This window comes from Gekko japonicus, unplaced genomic scaffold (assembly GCF_001447785.1).
Source record: "Gekko japonicus isolate JY-2015 unplaced genomic scaffold, Gekko_japonicus_V1.1 scaffold2968, whole genome shotgun sequence".
In the NCBI taxonomy this organism is placed as follows: domain Eukaryota; kingdom Metazoa; phylum Chordata; class Lepidosauria; order Squamata; family Gekkonidae; genus Gekko; species Gekko japonicus.
Window position 1 is genome coordinate 58,117 of NW_015162563.1, and position 17,215 is coordinate 75,331.

Sequence of the window (17,215 nt, forward strand, 5' to 3'; positions counted from 1 at the left end):
AGAGGCCTCTGGACCTGTGCGCACAGCTCTTCTCGTGTCCCGCGGGCTACGACTGTGTTGTCGGCGAGGACGGGAACGCCACCTGCGCCTCGGTGTGCCACCGGCCGTACTGCAAGAACCAGGGCATCTGCACCCATGCCGCCAACCAGACGCCCGTCTGCCAGTGAGTGCCCACCACCGGCGCTGTGTCCCGTGGGGCTCGTAACGTCCCAATTTCTTTCACACACACCCCCCCCCGGCATCCGCCTGACCGCTCTGTCCCTCGGCTGCTCTGCAGGTGCCCCGTGGGCAGCGACTTCTGGTTCCTGGGGGTGCGCTGTGACTACAGAGTGACCCAGCAGGGCCTGCTGGGGGGGGCCTGCGGCCTGCTGCTGAGCCTGCTGCTGATCGGGGCGGCCGTCTTCGGCCTGGTGGTCCGCAGGGTCCGGACGCTGCTGCTGGAGGCCAGAGCCGACCAGACCAAGAGCAGGTGAGGGGGGCTGTGTGTGCCCTTCCCCCCTCCCTTCCTCCGGGGGGGGGCGTGCCTTGCAGTCGGGCTTTGTCCCGCTGGTGGTAGGGGGGTGGGTCAGATGCGGCCGCTCCCTCTCCCTCCGAGAGATGTGCCGCGGCAGGCATTTCCTCTCCAGAGGCTCCTGGTCAAGGGAAAATCCAGCCGCCGGCTGCTGGGCTGGAGGCCAGGGGAAATCCGGACGGGAGTGGGGTGTCGTGCGGGGTGGGGTGGAGAGAAGCCGGATGACCGCTGGCTGCTTTCTCTGCGTCCTGCTTTGCTGGCGACTGTCATGAAACGCGAGGGGCTGCAGGGCTGGGGGGGGGGGGGGGGCTTTGCCCCCCCAACCCCCCCCCCCCAATCTGGGATGGGGCAGCTCCTTTTGCTACGTGTGTAAATTCAACCTCAGTACTATGAAGGCGGCCACTGGGATCCTAGCCCTAACGGGGAGGGTGAGCAGCCCGGAAGGCCCCCCCCCCACCTGCCACTACCCCTCCTCTTCTTCGCTTGCAGCTACCGCCGCTTCTGCCGGCTGGACGACGTGTCGGCCCATTACTGGTCGGAGCCTTGGCTGGCCTCGGTCAACTCCCTTGACAACCCGGCCTTCAGCAACTCCGAGGAGCTCCTGCACTTGCAGACCCTGGAGCCCCCCCGCTGCAGCTGCCAAGAGGGCTGCCTGGCCGCCGCCGAGGGGTACCGCAAGCCCCTGCAGGGTGCCCCCTCCCGGGGGGCTGCAGCCCGGCCCAGGTAACCAGGCCCGCTGCGGAGGCGGCAGGGCTCCTTCCTCTCGGGCAGGGGGGCGGGCTTCTCCCAGGTGCCAGAGTGCTTGAGAGCAGGGTCAGCACGCACACACACACACACAGAGGTCCCTGGCCCAAAGGAGGTTACAATCAGGGGGCAGGGGAGTGGCAGAGAGAGAGAAAGCCACGGACGGTGGAGGGTTAAGCTGGGGTTCATAAGGAAGAAGGGCCCGGCCTTGAGCTAAGCCCCCGGAGGGGAGTTAAGAGGAGGTGGTGGCCGATGCTCCCTCTAAGCTGTGGAGTCTTGTGAGCAAAAATTCTACTTTGTGAGCTCCTGGCATCAAAGTTGTGAGCGAGCGATTTGGCCGCTGCATCACTTACGTTTGCTCTGGAGCAATCTTTCTTGAGCCAGGGCAAAAAATGTGCGCGCTGGAGGCTAAAAAACCGTGAGCTAGCTCACACTAACTCAGCTTAGAGGGAACGCTGGTGGTGGCCCAGCCGGGAAAATGAGAATGAGGAGGCAAGGAGAGCGGTGGGGGCGAGGAGAAGAGATTGGATTTATACCCCGCCCTTCACTACCCAAGGGAGTCTCAGAGCAGCTTACAATCTCCTTTCTCCCCCACCCCCCACAACAGACACTCTGTGAGGGAGGTGGGGCTGAGAGAGCTCTTGACAGAAACTGCTCTTTCAAGAACAGCTCTGGCAGAGCTATGGCTTGCCCAAGGTCATCCAGCAGCTGCAAGTGGAGGCGTGGGGAATCAAACCCGTTCCTCCCAGATTAGAGTCCGCGCACTTAACCACCACACCAAACTGGAGGCCCCCTGCAAAAGCGCTGAAAGGGGGGGGGGACAGAAAAGAAGCTTGGTGAGGTCTGTCTGGCCAGTGCTCGGGTGGGGGGTGGACGCCCCCCCACACACACACACCCCCTGCCTGTCAGCCCAGGATACCTCACCCTTCCTCCAAGGAGCTGGGGGGGGGGGAAGAAGGGTCCCTTCCCCACTCGGAGAGGAAGCTCAGGCAGGTGCCCGAGTCCAGGCCTGGTGTTGTGAGCACCATGCCCCACTTGCTTTCGGGCAGCGGTGGAGGGAAGAGAACCAGCCGGGAGGCGTCCCGCCCGCACTTCCTGCCATTGTGTGGCCGGGCGGTGCTGAGCGGCTGCCTGTGCTTGCGCCCAGGTCCCTCTGCAGCTGGGAGCGCAGTTCCGGCAGCGGCAACGAGCACATGATCGACTCGGGGAAGGCCAGCGAAGTGTCCGTCTCCAGCTGGCCCGTGGAGCCCATCCAGTGGAGTCCCTCGCCGGCCCCGCACGGGCACGCCCGACAGCCCACGGTGAGGGGGGGGGACGACACGCGCCAGGCAGCGCTCTCGAGGGTCATTGGGTGGGTGTTTCGGCCACCGAGCCGCAGCCGACTTAAGAACAAGGTTTTCAAGGCGTGGGACGGAGGTCGCTTGCCCTTGCCTGCCTCTCCGCCTGCCTGGGTGCGGCCTTGCTTCGCTTCCGAGAGATTGGGCCAGCCTGGGCCATTCCGCTCAGGGCCACGAAAAGGACGTCTCTGCACCTCCGTGCCTGCAGAGGTCCTCCCAAAAACCAGCAGGCACAACCTGCGAGCGGCCAGGTTCGAGAGTCGCCCTCCGCAAAGGGACGCTCACGTCGTGACCCATGCGGTGGAGAGAGAAGCGGAACACCCCCTCAGGCCTTCCCAGGGCGACGGAGCAGGGGCCACCTTGTCCAACCCCTGGCTCAGAGGCACCTCTGCCAGTAAACTGGCAGACCCCAAACCCCCCCGCCTGGGCCCTGAGCCACCACCACCACGCCCCCAATGTGCCCGGCTAAGACCGGGACTCCAGCAGGACGAGGAGGCGGCTGAGGGTGGCAAAAGTGCTCCTTCCGTCTCTACAGGCAACGCTCCCTCTAAGCCGTGGAGTCTTGTGAGCAAAAATAATACTTTCTGAGCTCCTGGTGTTAAAAGTTGTGAGCGGGCGATCTGGTTGCTGCGTCAGTGAGTCTGCTCTGGAGCCCTATCCTCCCTGCGCCGAGACAAAACCTTAAAAAGGATATTATAGCTTTGGAAAAAGTGCAATTAGAATGATCAAAAGGTTGGAACACTTTCCCTATGAGGAAAGGTTAAGGCGCTTAGGGCTCTTTAGCTTGGAGAAACGACGATTGAGGGGTGACATGATTGAGGTTTATAAGATTATGCCTGGGATAGAGCAGGTAGAGAAAGAGGTACTTTTCTCCCTTTCTCACAATACAAGATCTTGTGGGCACTCCATGAAATTGCTGAGCGGTCAGGTTAGAACGGATAAAAGGAAGTCCTTCTTCCCCCAAAGAGTGATTAACACATGAAATTCACTGCCACAGGAAGTGGTGGCGGCTACAAGCATGGGCGGCTTCAAAAGGGAATTAGATAAGCATATGGAGCAGAGGTCCATCAGTGGCTATTAGCCACAAGGTATAGATAGGGACTCTGGGGGAAGTGATGCTCTGTCTTCTTGGTGCTTGGGGGGGGGGGTCAACAGTGGGAGGGCTTCTAATGTCCTGGCCCCACTGGTGGACCTCCTGATGGCCCCTGGTATTTCTGGCCACTGTGTGACACAGAGTGTTGGACTGGATGGGCCTTTGGCCTGATCCAACATTGGCGTCTCTTATGTTCTTAAAAATGTGTGAGCCGGAGGCTAAGAAACAGTGAGCTAGCTCACACTCACTCAGCTCGGAGGGAACACTGCCTTACAGGACCCTTTTCTCATCCCCCCTCCCTTCTCTCCCCCTCAGCACAAAGGCCAGCGGCCCCATTCCTACTGCGAGGGGATGGAGCTGGTCAACCTGGAGAGAAGCTGGACAGCCTGAGCCCCCCAACCCCACCCCCCCGGGGGGGGGCACTGGCGCTCAGAAACCCTCGACAGTCACAAGCTCAGAGATGGAGCCTTCCACGAGCAGCCAACTCTCCTGGCCGGACTCTCCAAGGGCAGCTCCGGCCGGGACACACTTTCGGGAGAGCCCAGCGCCCGGCCTCCAAAGGAGGAGAAGCTGAAGCCGGTCAGGGACGCGGGCAGCTGCCGGAGGGAAGGGGACAATGGAGCTGCGGGGGGCACCTTGAACAGCTGGGGGGGCACCTTGAACGGCTGGGGGTGTGTGTCTCTTTTTGTAAGTAAGAAGAAGAGGTCTCGAATGCCAGTAAAGCATTCCTTTCCCCTCCAACCTGCTCCCCGCTCTTTGCAAGTGTTCTTCTGTCATCTGAGTTACTCCAAAAAAGGGGGGAAAGGCAAAGCCAGCAGGGACCGGACCACCGAGTCATAAGAACCTCAGAAGAGCCCTGCTGGGTCAGACCAGGGAGGGTCCCTCTAGTCCAGCTTCCCAAGTCTCACACAGGGGCCATCCACAGGGGTTAGAATGGATAAAAGGAAGTACACTTCTTCACCCAAAGAGTGATGAACACATGGAATCCACTGCCACAGGAGGTGGCGGCGGCTACAAGCATGGACGGCTTCAAGAGGGAATTGGATAAACATATGGCGCCTAGGTCCATCAGTGGCTATTAGCCACAAGGTATACTATAGATAGGAACTCTCGGTCTGGGGCAAGGGATGCTCTGTATTCTTGATGCTTGGGGGGGGGGCAACAGTGGGAGGGCTTCTAGTGTCCTGGCCCCACTGCTGGACCTCCTGATGGCACCTTGGTATTTTTGGCCACTGTGTGGCAGAGTGTTGGACTGGATGGGCCTTTGGCCTGATCCAACATTGACGTCTCTTATGTTCTTATGCAGTTCCTCCGGAAGGCCAGCAACAGGGCAGAGAGGCCAAGGCCTTCACCTGAGAAAAGCATCAGAAGAGCCCTGCTGGGTCAGACCAGGGAGGGCTGCTCTAGTCCAGCATCCCGTCTCACACAGTGGGCATCCAGTTTCTCTGGAGGGCCAACAACAGGGCACAGAGGCCAAGGCCTTCCCCTGATAAAAACCTCAGAAGAGCCCTGCTGGATCAGACCAGGGAGGGTCCCTCTAGTCCAGCACCCAGTCTCATATAGTGGCCAGCCAGTTCCTTTGGAGGGCCAACAACAGGGCACAGAGGCCAAGGCCTTCCCTGATGTTGCCTCCTGGCTCTGGGATTCAGAGGATTAGTGCCTCTAAATGTGGAGGTTCCCTTCAGTCACCATGGCCAGTAGCCCTTGATAGACTTATTCTCCATGAACCTATCTAATCCCATTCTAACGCTGTTTATTTCTGTGGCCATCACTACATCCACTGGAAGCGAATGCTACCTTTTCATCACTCTCTGTCCTCGTTATTGTGTTGGATTTTACATGGGGACTTCTGCCACGACAAAAAATAACCCACACACACATACACACAACAGTTCTATGGTAAGCAGCCCAGAGTTTCATGATTTATTAATAGCTGGAGAAACTTCATAATTCCAAACACAAACCCGACTGTACATTTTACAATCACCCCTGCTTGTAAACAGTTAAAAAGCCACTGACTTCTTCAGCATCTTCGGACACAACAGCTAAGAATCAAGGCCATGAAATGAGTCTTTCAGCACAGTTAAAAAAAACTTTTTATCCTTGTTTAGTCTTTTCTTTTATCTTCCCAGCTAAACAAGCAACAAGTAATATAATACCATTTGTGGCAAAGGGGGGGGGGAATGATGATTTTAACACTTCCACAAGAAAAGTAGTTGCAAGAACTTTCTTAAACATTTAAAATTTTATACAACAAAGGTTCTGTAAGCCCAGGACCTTGGTTACAGTCTGCATAGTTACTCGGTTCGGCTTTTAAGGTTAAACACTGAACAAACTCATGAGAGCGGGGTTGGGAGGGGGGGGGAATCAAGAAATTCAGAGGCTAAGCCGCCCCCAACCCCCACCCCCAGCATTGGAAAGCAGGTTGAGTCCAGCAATTTGAAGCAATTTTTGGCAGAAGAAAAGTTTGACCGAGCAAGTTATTTAAGATCAGTGCTAAAACGTGATTTTCCCTAGAAGGAGCTACAGGAGTCGCCGGACTGAGGGCCTTGGTTTTCCTGAGAGCCACGCGCCCTTTGTGAGCCAGTCGGGGAGAGGAGGCGCACACGCGCACGCGTGCCACGTGGCCAAAAACTGCTCGGGGTTCCCAGAGAGAGAGAGCGCGAGAAGCGTCTGGAACAGCCCTGCTTTTGTCGGGTGGTGTGTTTTTTAAAAAATATTTTTTTTTCTTAAAAGGATGGAAGAGTAAACATTTGTTTCTCAAAAACAACAACAACAACAACACACAATTTCTGTAAACAAGGCGGCGCCCCCCAACACAGGAGCCCTTCCCCCCCCCCCACAAAAATATAAAAGAAAAACCCAGAAGCCTACGGAAAGTGCAGAACCCGGCCGGGCCCCCAAGCCAGGCTGCCAGCCTCAGCCGCGCACTGTATGTATTCGTTTGTCGCCTGTGCCGTTCTGCCCGACTTGCCCGGCCCCAGGACTTGCCCTCCCTCCTCCTCCTCCTAGGTCAGGTGCTTGATTGTGGCTGGTGGGGGGGGGACGCAACAAGGCACCGTGGAACGCCCCCCCCGGCCCCGCCAGGAAATGCTGCATGTCAACGGCCACCCCCGCCAGGCAGGAGGCAAACAGGCCGGCCGGCCGGCCCCACGCAGGGCAACCGAGGCTCCGGTGCCCACGCGATCCGCACGAAACGAACCGATGCAAAGGAAAAAAACCCACACGACGGCAACAGACAGACGGACAGACAGACGCGCGCAAGGCGAGCTGACTCCCGGGAGGCCCCCCGTGAAACTACCCACAGCGCTGGCTGGAAGATTCCCCTCCGTCACTTTTTTTTCACATTTTATAGACTTGGCCTGCATGATTCAAGTATTCAAACTGGCACGTTGCGGGGGGGGGGGGGGTAACAGGTGTGTGTGGGGGGGATGTGCACAAAAGTAACGGCTTCCACAGGTGACCCCCCCTCCTGCCCCCACCCGGGGTGCAGGTGGGGGGTGGGGAGGGAGGGGGGAGTCCAGATGTAGTGCTGTGTCCCTCCCGGCGGCTTCGGCGCCCCCCCATTTCATTCGCTGAAGGAGGACAGGGGGTGACCGGGGCTGCCCCCCAGGGGGTCGACGGAGAGGAATGCGTTGAACGGGGAGGGGCTGTTGAGCCCCTGGCTGTCGCCGCCCCCCAGCGAGCCCCACAGGCTGGTGGAATAGCCGGGGCTCCCCCAGAGGGACGTCCCCGGGAGCTCCCCGCCGCCCCCCTGCAGCCCAGCACCGTTCCAGTGATTACTCAGGTCGCTGCGGGTGGGGAAGGCGTGGGAGCCCTCCACGGACCCCAGCCGGCTCTGGCCGCTGCCTAGGGACTGCCAGGTGGGGGAGGGGGTCAGGGACTGGCCTTGTGCAAAGAAGCGGCTGATCTCCTCTTCACTGGCAAGCTCGGCGAGGATTGTAGTGTTCCCCAAGACACACCTGCACGGACAGAATGGAGGGGGGGGGGTTCAGAAGGTGGCAGGAAGATGAGGAAGAGAAGGAGGAGGAGATTGGATTAATACCCCGCCCATCACTACCCGAAAGAGTTTTAGAGCGGCCTACAAACTCCTTTTCCCTCCCCCTCCCCACAACAGACACCCTGTGAGGTAGGTGGGGCTGAGAGAACTCTGAGAACTGCTCCTGAGAGAACCGCTGAGAGAACTTGTGACTGACCCAAGATCACCCAGCTGGCTGCATGTGGAGGAGTGGGGAATCAAGCTCAGTTCTCCCAGATTAGAGTACACTCAGTGGCAGAAAAAGAAGAGATTGGATTCACTACTCAAAGTAGTCTCAGAGCGGCTTACAAACTCCTTTCCCATTCCTCTCCCCACAACAGACACCCTGTGAGGGAGGTGGGGCTGAGAGAGCTCTGACAGAAACGGCTCTTTTTCAACAACAGCTCCAAGAGAACTCGTGACTGACCCAAGGTCACACCAGCAGCTGCATGTGGAGGAGTGGGGACTCAAACCCGGTTCTCCCAGATCAGAGTCCGCGCTCCTAATCACTATGCCAAACTGGCTCTCAGGGGGAAAGGAGTCCCAGATTTGGGGTGGTGGGTCTGTGAAGGAGGAAGGCTGGCTGTGTCCCATGGCTGTGCGGCCACCCAGCAGTCTTGCAGTGGCCAGAGAACAGCTCTGAGGCCAGCCGAGACTGGCTGCCTGAAGGGGCTCTCTACACCGTCTCTTCCCCCCCCCCCCCTCCTAGGCCCAGTCCTGCTGCGGCACCCTGAACTCTCTACAGCTTGGCCCTTGGGCCTTTTAACCCGACCCAGCGCTCGCTTCTTCCCAGTGGGGGAGGCCGAAGACTGACAGACCAAACCTCTCCATCGGTTCACCTCGGAGGCCCGCTGGGGAACGGGGACGGGACAGGTGACTTTTTGGAATCCCTCTTTGACATTTGCTCAGAGTGGCTCTGGACCAATGGTCCCTCTAAGCTGAGTTAGTGTGAGCTAGCTCACAGTTTTATAGCCTCTGGCTCACACATTTTTGTCTTGGCTCAGGGAGGATGGCTCCGGAGCAAACTAATTCATGCAGTAGCACGAATCACCTGCTCACAACTTTTAATGCCGGTAGCTCCGAAGTAGAATTTTTGCTTACAAGACTTCACAGCTTAGAGGGAACATTGCTCTGGACCCCGGCTCCCTCCGGAGGTGACTCCCCTGGCCAGTGCTGTTTATCTTAAAGCAGGGGCATCGAACTCATTTGTTAGGAGGGCCGGATCTGACACAAATGAGACTTTGCTGGGCCGGCCCATGCGTGTCATGAAAGGTCATGCCGGGAAGCGGAGAGATAAACTTTATAAAGGACACACAAACACAAAGGGTTGGGGTTTTTTTTTTACTTAAAATAAAAACATGCCTAAAACATCAGCTCTGTAAGCTGCAAACCTCCTTTTGATTTATTGACATTCACCACAGCAATATCATGCTCAGAGTTCTGAGTCTAGGACCCAGGTTAAAACGTGAAATGGCTGAGTGATGAAGAGAGTCTGGCGAAGCAAGCTATGATGCAGCAGCAGAACTGGAAGCAGGAGATGGCCAGTTCCACTGCGAGCCTGATGGAGCAGAACTGGAAGCAGGAGACGGCCAGTTCCACTGTGGGTCTGGTGGAAGTCCCTCCGGGATCCTCATCCGGCCCGGGGGCCTCATCTGGCCCCCGGGCCACATGTTTGACACCCTTGTCTTAAAACTTACAGGCTTCTGCCTTGACTAGCATCCGATTTCACAGCTTTGCTGACGGCTTCTATCCCCCTGGCCAGAAGACAGCCCCCCCCCCCCCCCCCCGTGGAGCACTCACATGTGAAGAGACTTCTGTGCCTTCACCACCTCTTCTTTTGAACTGTAGCGGACCAGGGCGTTGCCGTGCGGGAGGCTGAGGTGGAAAGTGACCAGGGGGCCGTGTTGCATGCACAGCGTCCGCAGGGTGGAGCCGTCAATCTGGGGGGGGGGGGGGGGGAGAGGGCACACACACGCACCGCTTTCAAGGTTGCCCCCCCCCCAACTAGTGTTCCCTGTAAGCTGAGTTACTGCGAGCCAGCTCACCATTTTTTTTTTAGCCTCCGGCATTTTTGTCTCAGCCCAGGAAGGATGTGGCTCCAGAGCAAGCTAACGTACGCAGCAGCCGAATTGCTCGCTCGCAACTTTAATGCCGGGAGCTCACAAAGTAGAATTTTTGCTCAGAAGACCCCCACATCTCAGAGGGAGCATTGCCACAAGCCCACCCCCCCGGGAGGACAACGCCCCCCTCACTCACCTGCGGCGTGAGGTTCTTCAAGATGAGCGAGCAGGTGCTCCCTCTCCCAGAGCCGCTCTCCGCCCAGTGGGAGCCTACGGGAGACCGAGACAGGCGGGTTGCGCTCTGCTGCACAAGCCGCCCACACCCCAGAGCCCACGGGGCCGGATCCTGCCCACCCTCTGGGGGAGCTGCCTCGCCGGAGATCGCCCCGGAGCTCTCTCGTGCAGAGGCCGGGCGAGGGTCCGGATCCCTCGGTGGGCAGAAGGCCCGCGCCCAAGGAAGCGACGGGAGGGGGAGGCTCTTACCTGGGGTGTATCTGGCCTCGGAGCTGCTCCAGCCGCCCCCGCCGCCCCCCAGCCGCAGGGAGTTGCCGCTGTCCCAGGCGGAGAGAGGCAGCTTGTGGCCGGTCAGCCCCGGGGGCGGGCGCGACGGGGCCGGGATGCCCTTGGTGGGCAGAGGGACCTTCCACAGCTCATGGGCCAGAGAGGTGTTGGTCATGGAAGCGGGAGACCACGTGGATTTGGAGTCACTGTTTCTGGCTGGGGGGGGGGGCGGGGGGGGGGGAAAGCAAAACACAAGACGGTGGGGGGTGAGCGCGGGCGGGAAAACGGGGGCAGCTGGCAAGGGGAGCTCTTGGAGGATGGAGGAAAGGGAGCCCAACCCCCCCCACGGAGGGCCCGGCTCCCACCTGAAGTGCTTTGTGCTGTACTACTGAGGGAAACATTGTAGTTGGAGGCACGAACGGATGACCAGGCACTAGTCGAAGGCAGCGCGGTGTTCAGAGATGAGGATGACCCTGCCGGGGAAAAGGCGGGCAGGGCCCTGCGTGACACCAGGCACTCGGGCGGTGCACCACGCCTCAGCACGGGGGGAGCACACTCCTCTCCCCCGGAAGGCACCCCGCCGGCTCTGCCTGACACCCCCCCCCAAGTCAGAACGGAGCCCCTGCTGCGCCAAGTGCTGAGGCACCCTGCCCACCGCGCCAAGGATCCGGCTGGCCTCGCCTCCGTGACTCCGGCCTCCGGTTCAGGAAGGGAGGGTGGGGCCTCCCGATGTGGAGCTGGCCGCCCGCCCCCCCGCCTACCGGTGCTCCTGTCCCTGAGGTGGTCCGCCTCCCGCACAGTGTTGATGGACAGATTGTTGGTGACGCTGCCGGGGGTGATGTAGGGGTCGGTTTCGGGGTCGATGTTTGGGTACCCTTTCCAGGGCTCTCCGGGGCGGAACTCTGGAATCACCAATCACCATTGTCATTACCAACTTCAGATTTGTACCTGGCCTAAGCAGGCCCAGGGCGGCTTGCGCCATAAAACGTAACAGCAATCAAATATCAGAAAACTTTTAAAACGATTCATTAAAACCACACTATAGCAATATGAAGGAGCTGCGGTGGCTCAAGTGCCGCCACCGGTATTAGGATTGGCCAAGCAGCGGCAATCCCTTCTGACCCTCCCTGGCTGCTGGCCGGGCCCCTGACGCCTCGTCCCCTGCAAGGCACCTCCAGCCCCCTCCGCCCCACTCTCCCATTGCTCCTGGGGCCTCAAGCGTCCCCCCACCCCCGGAAGCAGCTTACCCGGGGGCCAATTGACACTGCTGGAGCCGTTGGGCGGCGATTTGGCACGTGGCCAGCCGTCCCCGATGGAGCCCGGAGGACTGGCCGGAGAACTGCTGCTGTTCATGAAGTCGTAGGGGACGAAGGGGGCTTCCTCCAGCCTGAAGCCGCTCGAAATAGCACCTGGGGAGGAGAGGGCACCCCGTGAAGCGGACGGGCAGGAGGCCCCGGAGGGAGAAAAGGAAACACCACTTTACGCAGAGAGTGACTGGAATGTGGAACCTGCTGCCAGAGGATGTGGTGGAGGAGGGGGAGGAGGAGATTGGATTTATACCCCGCCCTTCACTTGGGAGTCTCAGAGCGGCTTACAAACTCCTTTCCCTCCCCCTCCCCACAACAGACACCCTGTGAGGTGGGTGAGGCTAAGAGAACTCTGACAGAAACTGCTCTTTTTCAAGGACAGCTTTGCCAGAGCTTGTGACTGACCCAAGGTCACATCAGCAGGTGCAAGTGGAGGAATGGGGAATGAAACCCGGTTCTCCCAGATTAAAGTCCGTGCACTTAACCACTACACCAAACTGGCTCTCAAACTGGTGATGGCCACAGGAAATAAACTTTAAAAGGGGATCAGATAGATTCATGGAGGATAAGTCTATCAATGGCTACTAACCCAGTGACTATGGGGGACCTCCACATTCAGAGGCACTGAACCTCTGAATCCCAGAGAGCTAGGAGACGACATCAGGGAAGGCCTCGGCCTCTGTCCCCCGTCTTTTGGCCCTCCGGAGGAACTGGCTGGCCACTAGGTGAGACAGGAGGCTGGACCAGGTGGGCCACTGCTCTGATCCAGCAGGGCTCATCTTACGTTCTTATGTATGCTTTCCAGCCTTTATGGATACACTTGGCACCGGGCAGGCAGTGTCTGCAAGAAGTCTGAACGTTGGCATTTCATCCCCCCATGATCCTCAGTCACCCCCCGCCCCGCCTGCAACCATTTGTAGCCACTCCCTTGCGAGGCATCCACACGTCTTGCTCTTTGCAAGAGACACAAATGCTTCACAAAGACACTGGAGTTGTTCAAGGAGCCTTAATTTCGGAGCAAAGCATTCAAAACAAGCCACGTTTCCGTCGCCGGGGATCTAAACCCACGCCACCTCAGACACCCGCACGGCAGGTCCCCACCAGTCTTGTTTTTGGAGAGGAAACACCAAGTTCCACTCTCTTTGTGGACCTCCGCTTGAGGTGCCACCGATGGGGCCGCCTACCATTTTTGCTGACGTTTTGATCCAGCGAGGCGTTCGCCCCCACACTATCCACCGTCGTCCATTTCCTCAGCCGGGACTGTGGCTCTTTGATACCGCCCATGTCCACGTTTACATTCAAGTTGGAGTTCAGTCCTGCAACAGAGGAGGAGGAGGAGGAGGAGATGAACCAGGGAAGGGTCTTCTCTCAGCTCCCGATTCCTCCCACTGAGGTCCAAGCCCTCCTGAGGACGCAGGCCCCTGCTCCTTGGACTTCCGCTGGGAGCAAGACTCTCCGGTGCAGAAAGCTGCCCTTGGGGCTCCCAGCTGAGAAGGGCAACGCGGGGAAGGCCCTGTGGCATGCAGGCTCAAAGGACGGTGCAAAGACTCCTCTTTGCACAAGAAATCTCTGCTTTCCAGCGCTTTGGGAGAACTGCGTCTCCCCATGAGACAGCTTCCTTGCCAGGGCCAGCGTCAGGGCCTGCCTGCCTGCCCCTTTCACTGGCTTAGGCAGCCGTGCCAATCGTGGGCGCCACCCTTCCTGTGCCCAAGGTGTCTCAGGCACGCAGAGGCTAGGGGAGCGACTGGGCCATCAGCCTCTCTGACGGGGCTTCCTTCCCACCTGCCAGCTGAGGAGAGCCACAGGAGGCGCGGCCCAGACTGGTCCAGAGCGCAGAGCAACTGGCTCGGGGGAAGAGGCCCGAAGAAGAGATTGGATTTATACCCCGCCCTTCACTCAAAGAGTCTCAGAGCGGCTTACAAACGCCTTTCCCTTCCCCTCCCCACAACAGACACCCTGGGAGGCGGGTGGGGCTGAGAGAGCTCTGAGAGAACTGCTCTTTCAAGGACAGCTCTTGTCAGAACTGTGACTTGCCCAAGGTCATCCAGCCGCTGCCTGTGGAGGCGTGGGGAATCAAACCCGGTTCTCCCAGATTAGAGTCTGCACACCTAACCACTTCCTGTCAGACCGTGTGTGAGTGTGTAGCCCTAATCCCACCCCCTTGCCCTGGTGCCTGGGGCCGTCTGTCTGGAGGTCCAAACCATGGCCCGCAAGATCTGAGCTGGCCCAAGGGCCCTGGAGAAGCGCCAGTGCCGCCGGAACAGCAAGTGAGCCAGGGCCAGGTGGTGGCGGGTGCCTTCCGGACCAGCCCGCCCAGCAGCAGCGTGGAGCCGTCTTGCCGGGTCCTCGGGGGCCGTTCCTGAGCCCAGACCTACCGAGGGGGAAGTTGCCGAAGGGACTGCTGCTCTGCGCCGGCCCTTTCTGCAGCTCGCTCTCCAGGAAGGACTTCAAGGCAGGCGACTGGAGCTGCTGCTGCTGCTGCTGCTGCTTGAGGAGGAGGAGGCTGGGGTCCAGCGGGCAGGGCTGCGGCAGGCCCATGGAGCGACTCTGCAGGGCGCCCGGAGAGAGGCGGGAGTGAGGGCAGCGGCTTCGGCGGGCCTGTCCTGTCTGAAGCGCTGCCCTAGCTGAGCCCGGCAGCTTGAGCCTGCAGCCCACGTTTTGAGGAATGAGCCCACCGACCCCACCCCCACTCTGGGAGAAGTCAGAAGCCAGTGTGTACACACACACAGAGACAGACTCCATACGATGGGAGACAGGTCAAGATGGGTGGCTGTGTGAGTCTGTCTGTAGCACTAGAAAAGAGAAAGAGCCAAGGAGCGCCTGAATGAAAGAAGAACCAAATGAGGGGCTCCCGAAAGCTCACACCCTGCCACAAGTTTGGCTTATCTTTCAGGTGCTCCTGGACTCTTGGGCTCTTTCCTACACGGCCACACTGCTGTGGACTGAATAACCAACATACAACAAGTACCGTGCACGGATGATTAGAACATACCATAAATAATTTTATATTTTTTTGGACAATATTTTTACAATAATTTCTACATATATAATAAAGGTTGTACAACAGCTTTTGAGATTCTTGGACATGATTTTTGATATTTTTAATTAAGATGATTTATTATTGTAACGATTCCTGGTTTCTGTGTGTGTGTGTCTCTTTAAAAGTTTGGTTGCATGGCTGTGTTAGATAGACTAGACTGGTTGAGAGAGGCAAGTATGGTATGATTGGTGGTTGACAGAGAGGGGGAGGGGTTTTGGAAGTAAATCTGGTTGGATGAGTATGTGAGTCAGTCAAGAGTTTCAGTTACAGGTTGACAGTTGATGAAGTTAGTTAGTTCTGTGTTGAAGCAGTTAGGAGTGGACAGCTGCGGTTGTTCAGTGAGAAAGAGAAAGAGAGCTGAAAGCTGAATGTATAGGAAAAAGTAAAGTAAAGTTTAAGTAAAGTAAAGTTAAAGGAAAGTCTGAGTGTCATAACAGACTGGAGTGAAACAGTGAACATATATGGCATTGAGATAAACAAGTGTTACAAAGTTACATGCAAAGATCCCTGACAGAGAGGGAGAAGATTGTGTGGGATACCAAAGCAATTGTTCAGTATTTACACATTACTAGTTACATTGTACTACCCTCTTATTTATGCTTTATTTCAATAAATCCTCTTTCATTCAAGTATACCAGCTCTGAAATAAATACTTCCTCAGCCTAATAAGGAGGACGTCACAATTATATATGGAGAAATGATTGTAAAAATATTTTTCAAAAAAATATAAAATTACTTATGGTATGTTCTAATCATCTTTGCACGGTACTTGTTGTATGTTGGTTTTCCTACTTACCGTGGGTTCTTGTTTGGTTTTGTGGACTGAATAACGGCCGGCTGCAAGCCAAGGGACTTTGTTGGTCACAGCCTCACACTGAAAAGTAGTTGCCGTTTCCCGTTCTCATCCCCTGGCTTGCCCCCCAGGGCACTGGCACATACAACACTCTTAACAAAGAAAGGCATAAGCACACCAAACGTGCTGGCACGCGCTCGCTTTCACACACGTTTCCGTGTTCCATCACTGCTCCCTCGAAGCTGTGGATTCTTTCTTGTGAGCAAAAATTCTACCTTGTGAGCGCCTGGCATTAAAAGTCGTCAGGGAGCCATTTGGCTGCGGCATAAATTAGTTTGCTCTGGAGCCGTCCCTTCCTGAGCTAAGACAAAAATGTGTGAGCTGGAGGCCAAAAAACTGTGGGCTAGCTCACACTAACTCAGCTTAGAGGGAACACTGGGGGGGGGGAGACAGGACACACACAGACAGGACCTTCTCCACCTTTCAGACGAGGCCCTCGGGGCAGACAGCCATTTCTTGGAACAGTTTCGAAGGAACCTTTGTGTGTTCTGCTAAGGGCAGCCCCAGCCAGCGGTTCCAAGGTTTGAAAAACGCCCCGTTGGGGAAGGGGGGGAGGGTTTCCCACGCAGCTTTCTTCCAAAGGATGGGATTGAAAGTTCAAATGCAGACTTCGAAAGGGGAAGCACCTACCTGCTGGTCCTGCTGACGGCCTCCAGCAGACATGTTCCTCTGCGTCTGGACCTTCCTCTGCTGGGCAAGCAGGCGCTGAAAGAGAGCAGCAGTGGGAGCAACCGGGGGCGGGAGCAACCGGGGGAGGGAGCAACGGGGGGGGGGACAACAAAGCCGCTCCACTTACTTGTAACTGGGAGATCTGGGAAAGCTGGTTCAACTGGGAGAGTTGGTTCAACATGGCTACCTGCTGTGGGCCAAAGAGCGGGCTCAGCCCCCCGTTGTTTGGTGCGTACTTCAGCAGATTGACGGGGACCTACAGTGAAGAGCGGGACAGGTCGGACACTCCCCCCCCTGCCCTTTGGGAGCAAGGGAGGGGGGGCTCCAACAGCTTTGATTCTCAATAACCTCCACAGCAGGTGGCACTTGGGCAGTACATTGCTGATTCTCAGCACCGAACTTGTGGGAAGGGCGGCTGCGCCGAGAGAGGCAGCAGCCCCCCGGAAGAGCAGGGGGCCGGCCCGGCCCTTGGGAGACACCCACCTCCGTGCTCTTGGGCCACTGACGGGACGGAGATTGGCAACTTTCCGAGTCCCGAGGAGAAAGATCCCCCCCCCACCGCACACACCCCCACCCACCTGAGGGGAGAGCAACGGCGGCGGAGGCACTTGAGCTCGTGGGTTCGGCTGAGAGGAGTTCAGAGGCTGTGCGGGCGGAGGCGGCGGAGGCTGCAGACTCCGGGACTGTGCGGCTGGGCTCCCAAACGCGCTGGGGTTGCCGTTCTGCAGGAGAGAAAGGCAGGCAGCTGAGTGCCAGGCAGCTGAACGTCGGGCAGCCGAGCGCCGGGCAGCTGAATGTCGGGCAGCCGAGCGGATCTCCACAACTCTCTCCATGCTGTCGGCTGCTGAGCTCAGCAGAGACTTGGACCCGAGTCTCTCCTGATTTGACCACGTCCCTTGAGACCAATGCTCCCTCTAAGCTGCGGAGTCTGGTGAGCAAAAATTCTACTTCTGTCCTCCCCACCCCCCACGGCCTAGTAGGTTGCCGATTCTCAGCACGGAACCTGCGGGGAGGGCGGCTGCGCCGAGACAGGCAGGAGCCCCCCGGAAGAGGAGGGGGCAGGGCCGGCCCTTGGGAGACAC

General features: G+C 57.9%; 1 protein-coding gene across 1 annotated transcript in view; it reads right to left on the reverse strand.

Annotated features, from left to right (window-relative positions):
- Positions 1-7,101: 7,101 nt before the first annotated feature.
- TNRC6A (trinucleotide repeat containing 6A) overlaps positions 7,102-17,215 on the reverse strand; it is a 29,089-nt gene continuing 18,975 nt past the window's right edge. Inside the window, exons 11-22 of the mRNA XM_015406394.1 lie at positions 16,712-16,855; positions 16,261-16,389; positions 16,095-16,169; positions 13,947-14,118; positions 12,756-12,887; positions 11,512-11,673; positions 11,026-11,166; positions 10,630-10,737; positions 10,247-10,480; positions 9,960-10,033; positions 9,504-9,643; positions 7,102-7,647 (exon numbers count right to left, since the gene is read on the reverse strand). Coding sequence (XP_015261880.1) covers positions 7,254-7,647; positions 9,504-9,643; positions 9,960-10,033; positions 10,247-10,480; positions 10,630-10,737; positions 11,026-11,166; positions 11,512-11,673; positions 12,756-12,887; positions 13,947-14,118; positions 16,095-16,169; positions 16,261-16,389; positions 16,712-16,855 — 1,905 coding nt within the window. The 3' untranslated portion in view covers positions 7,102-7,253. The remainder of the gene's footprint in view (positions 7,648-9,503; positions 9,644-9,959; positions 10,034-10,246; positions 10,481-10,629; positions 10,738-11,025; positions 11,167-11,511; positions 11,674-12,755; positions 12,888-13,946; positions 14,119-16,094; positions 16,170-16,260; positions 16,390-16,711; positions 16,856-17,215) is intronic.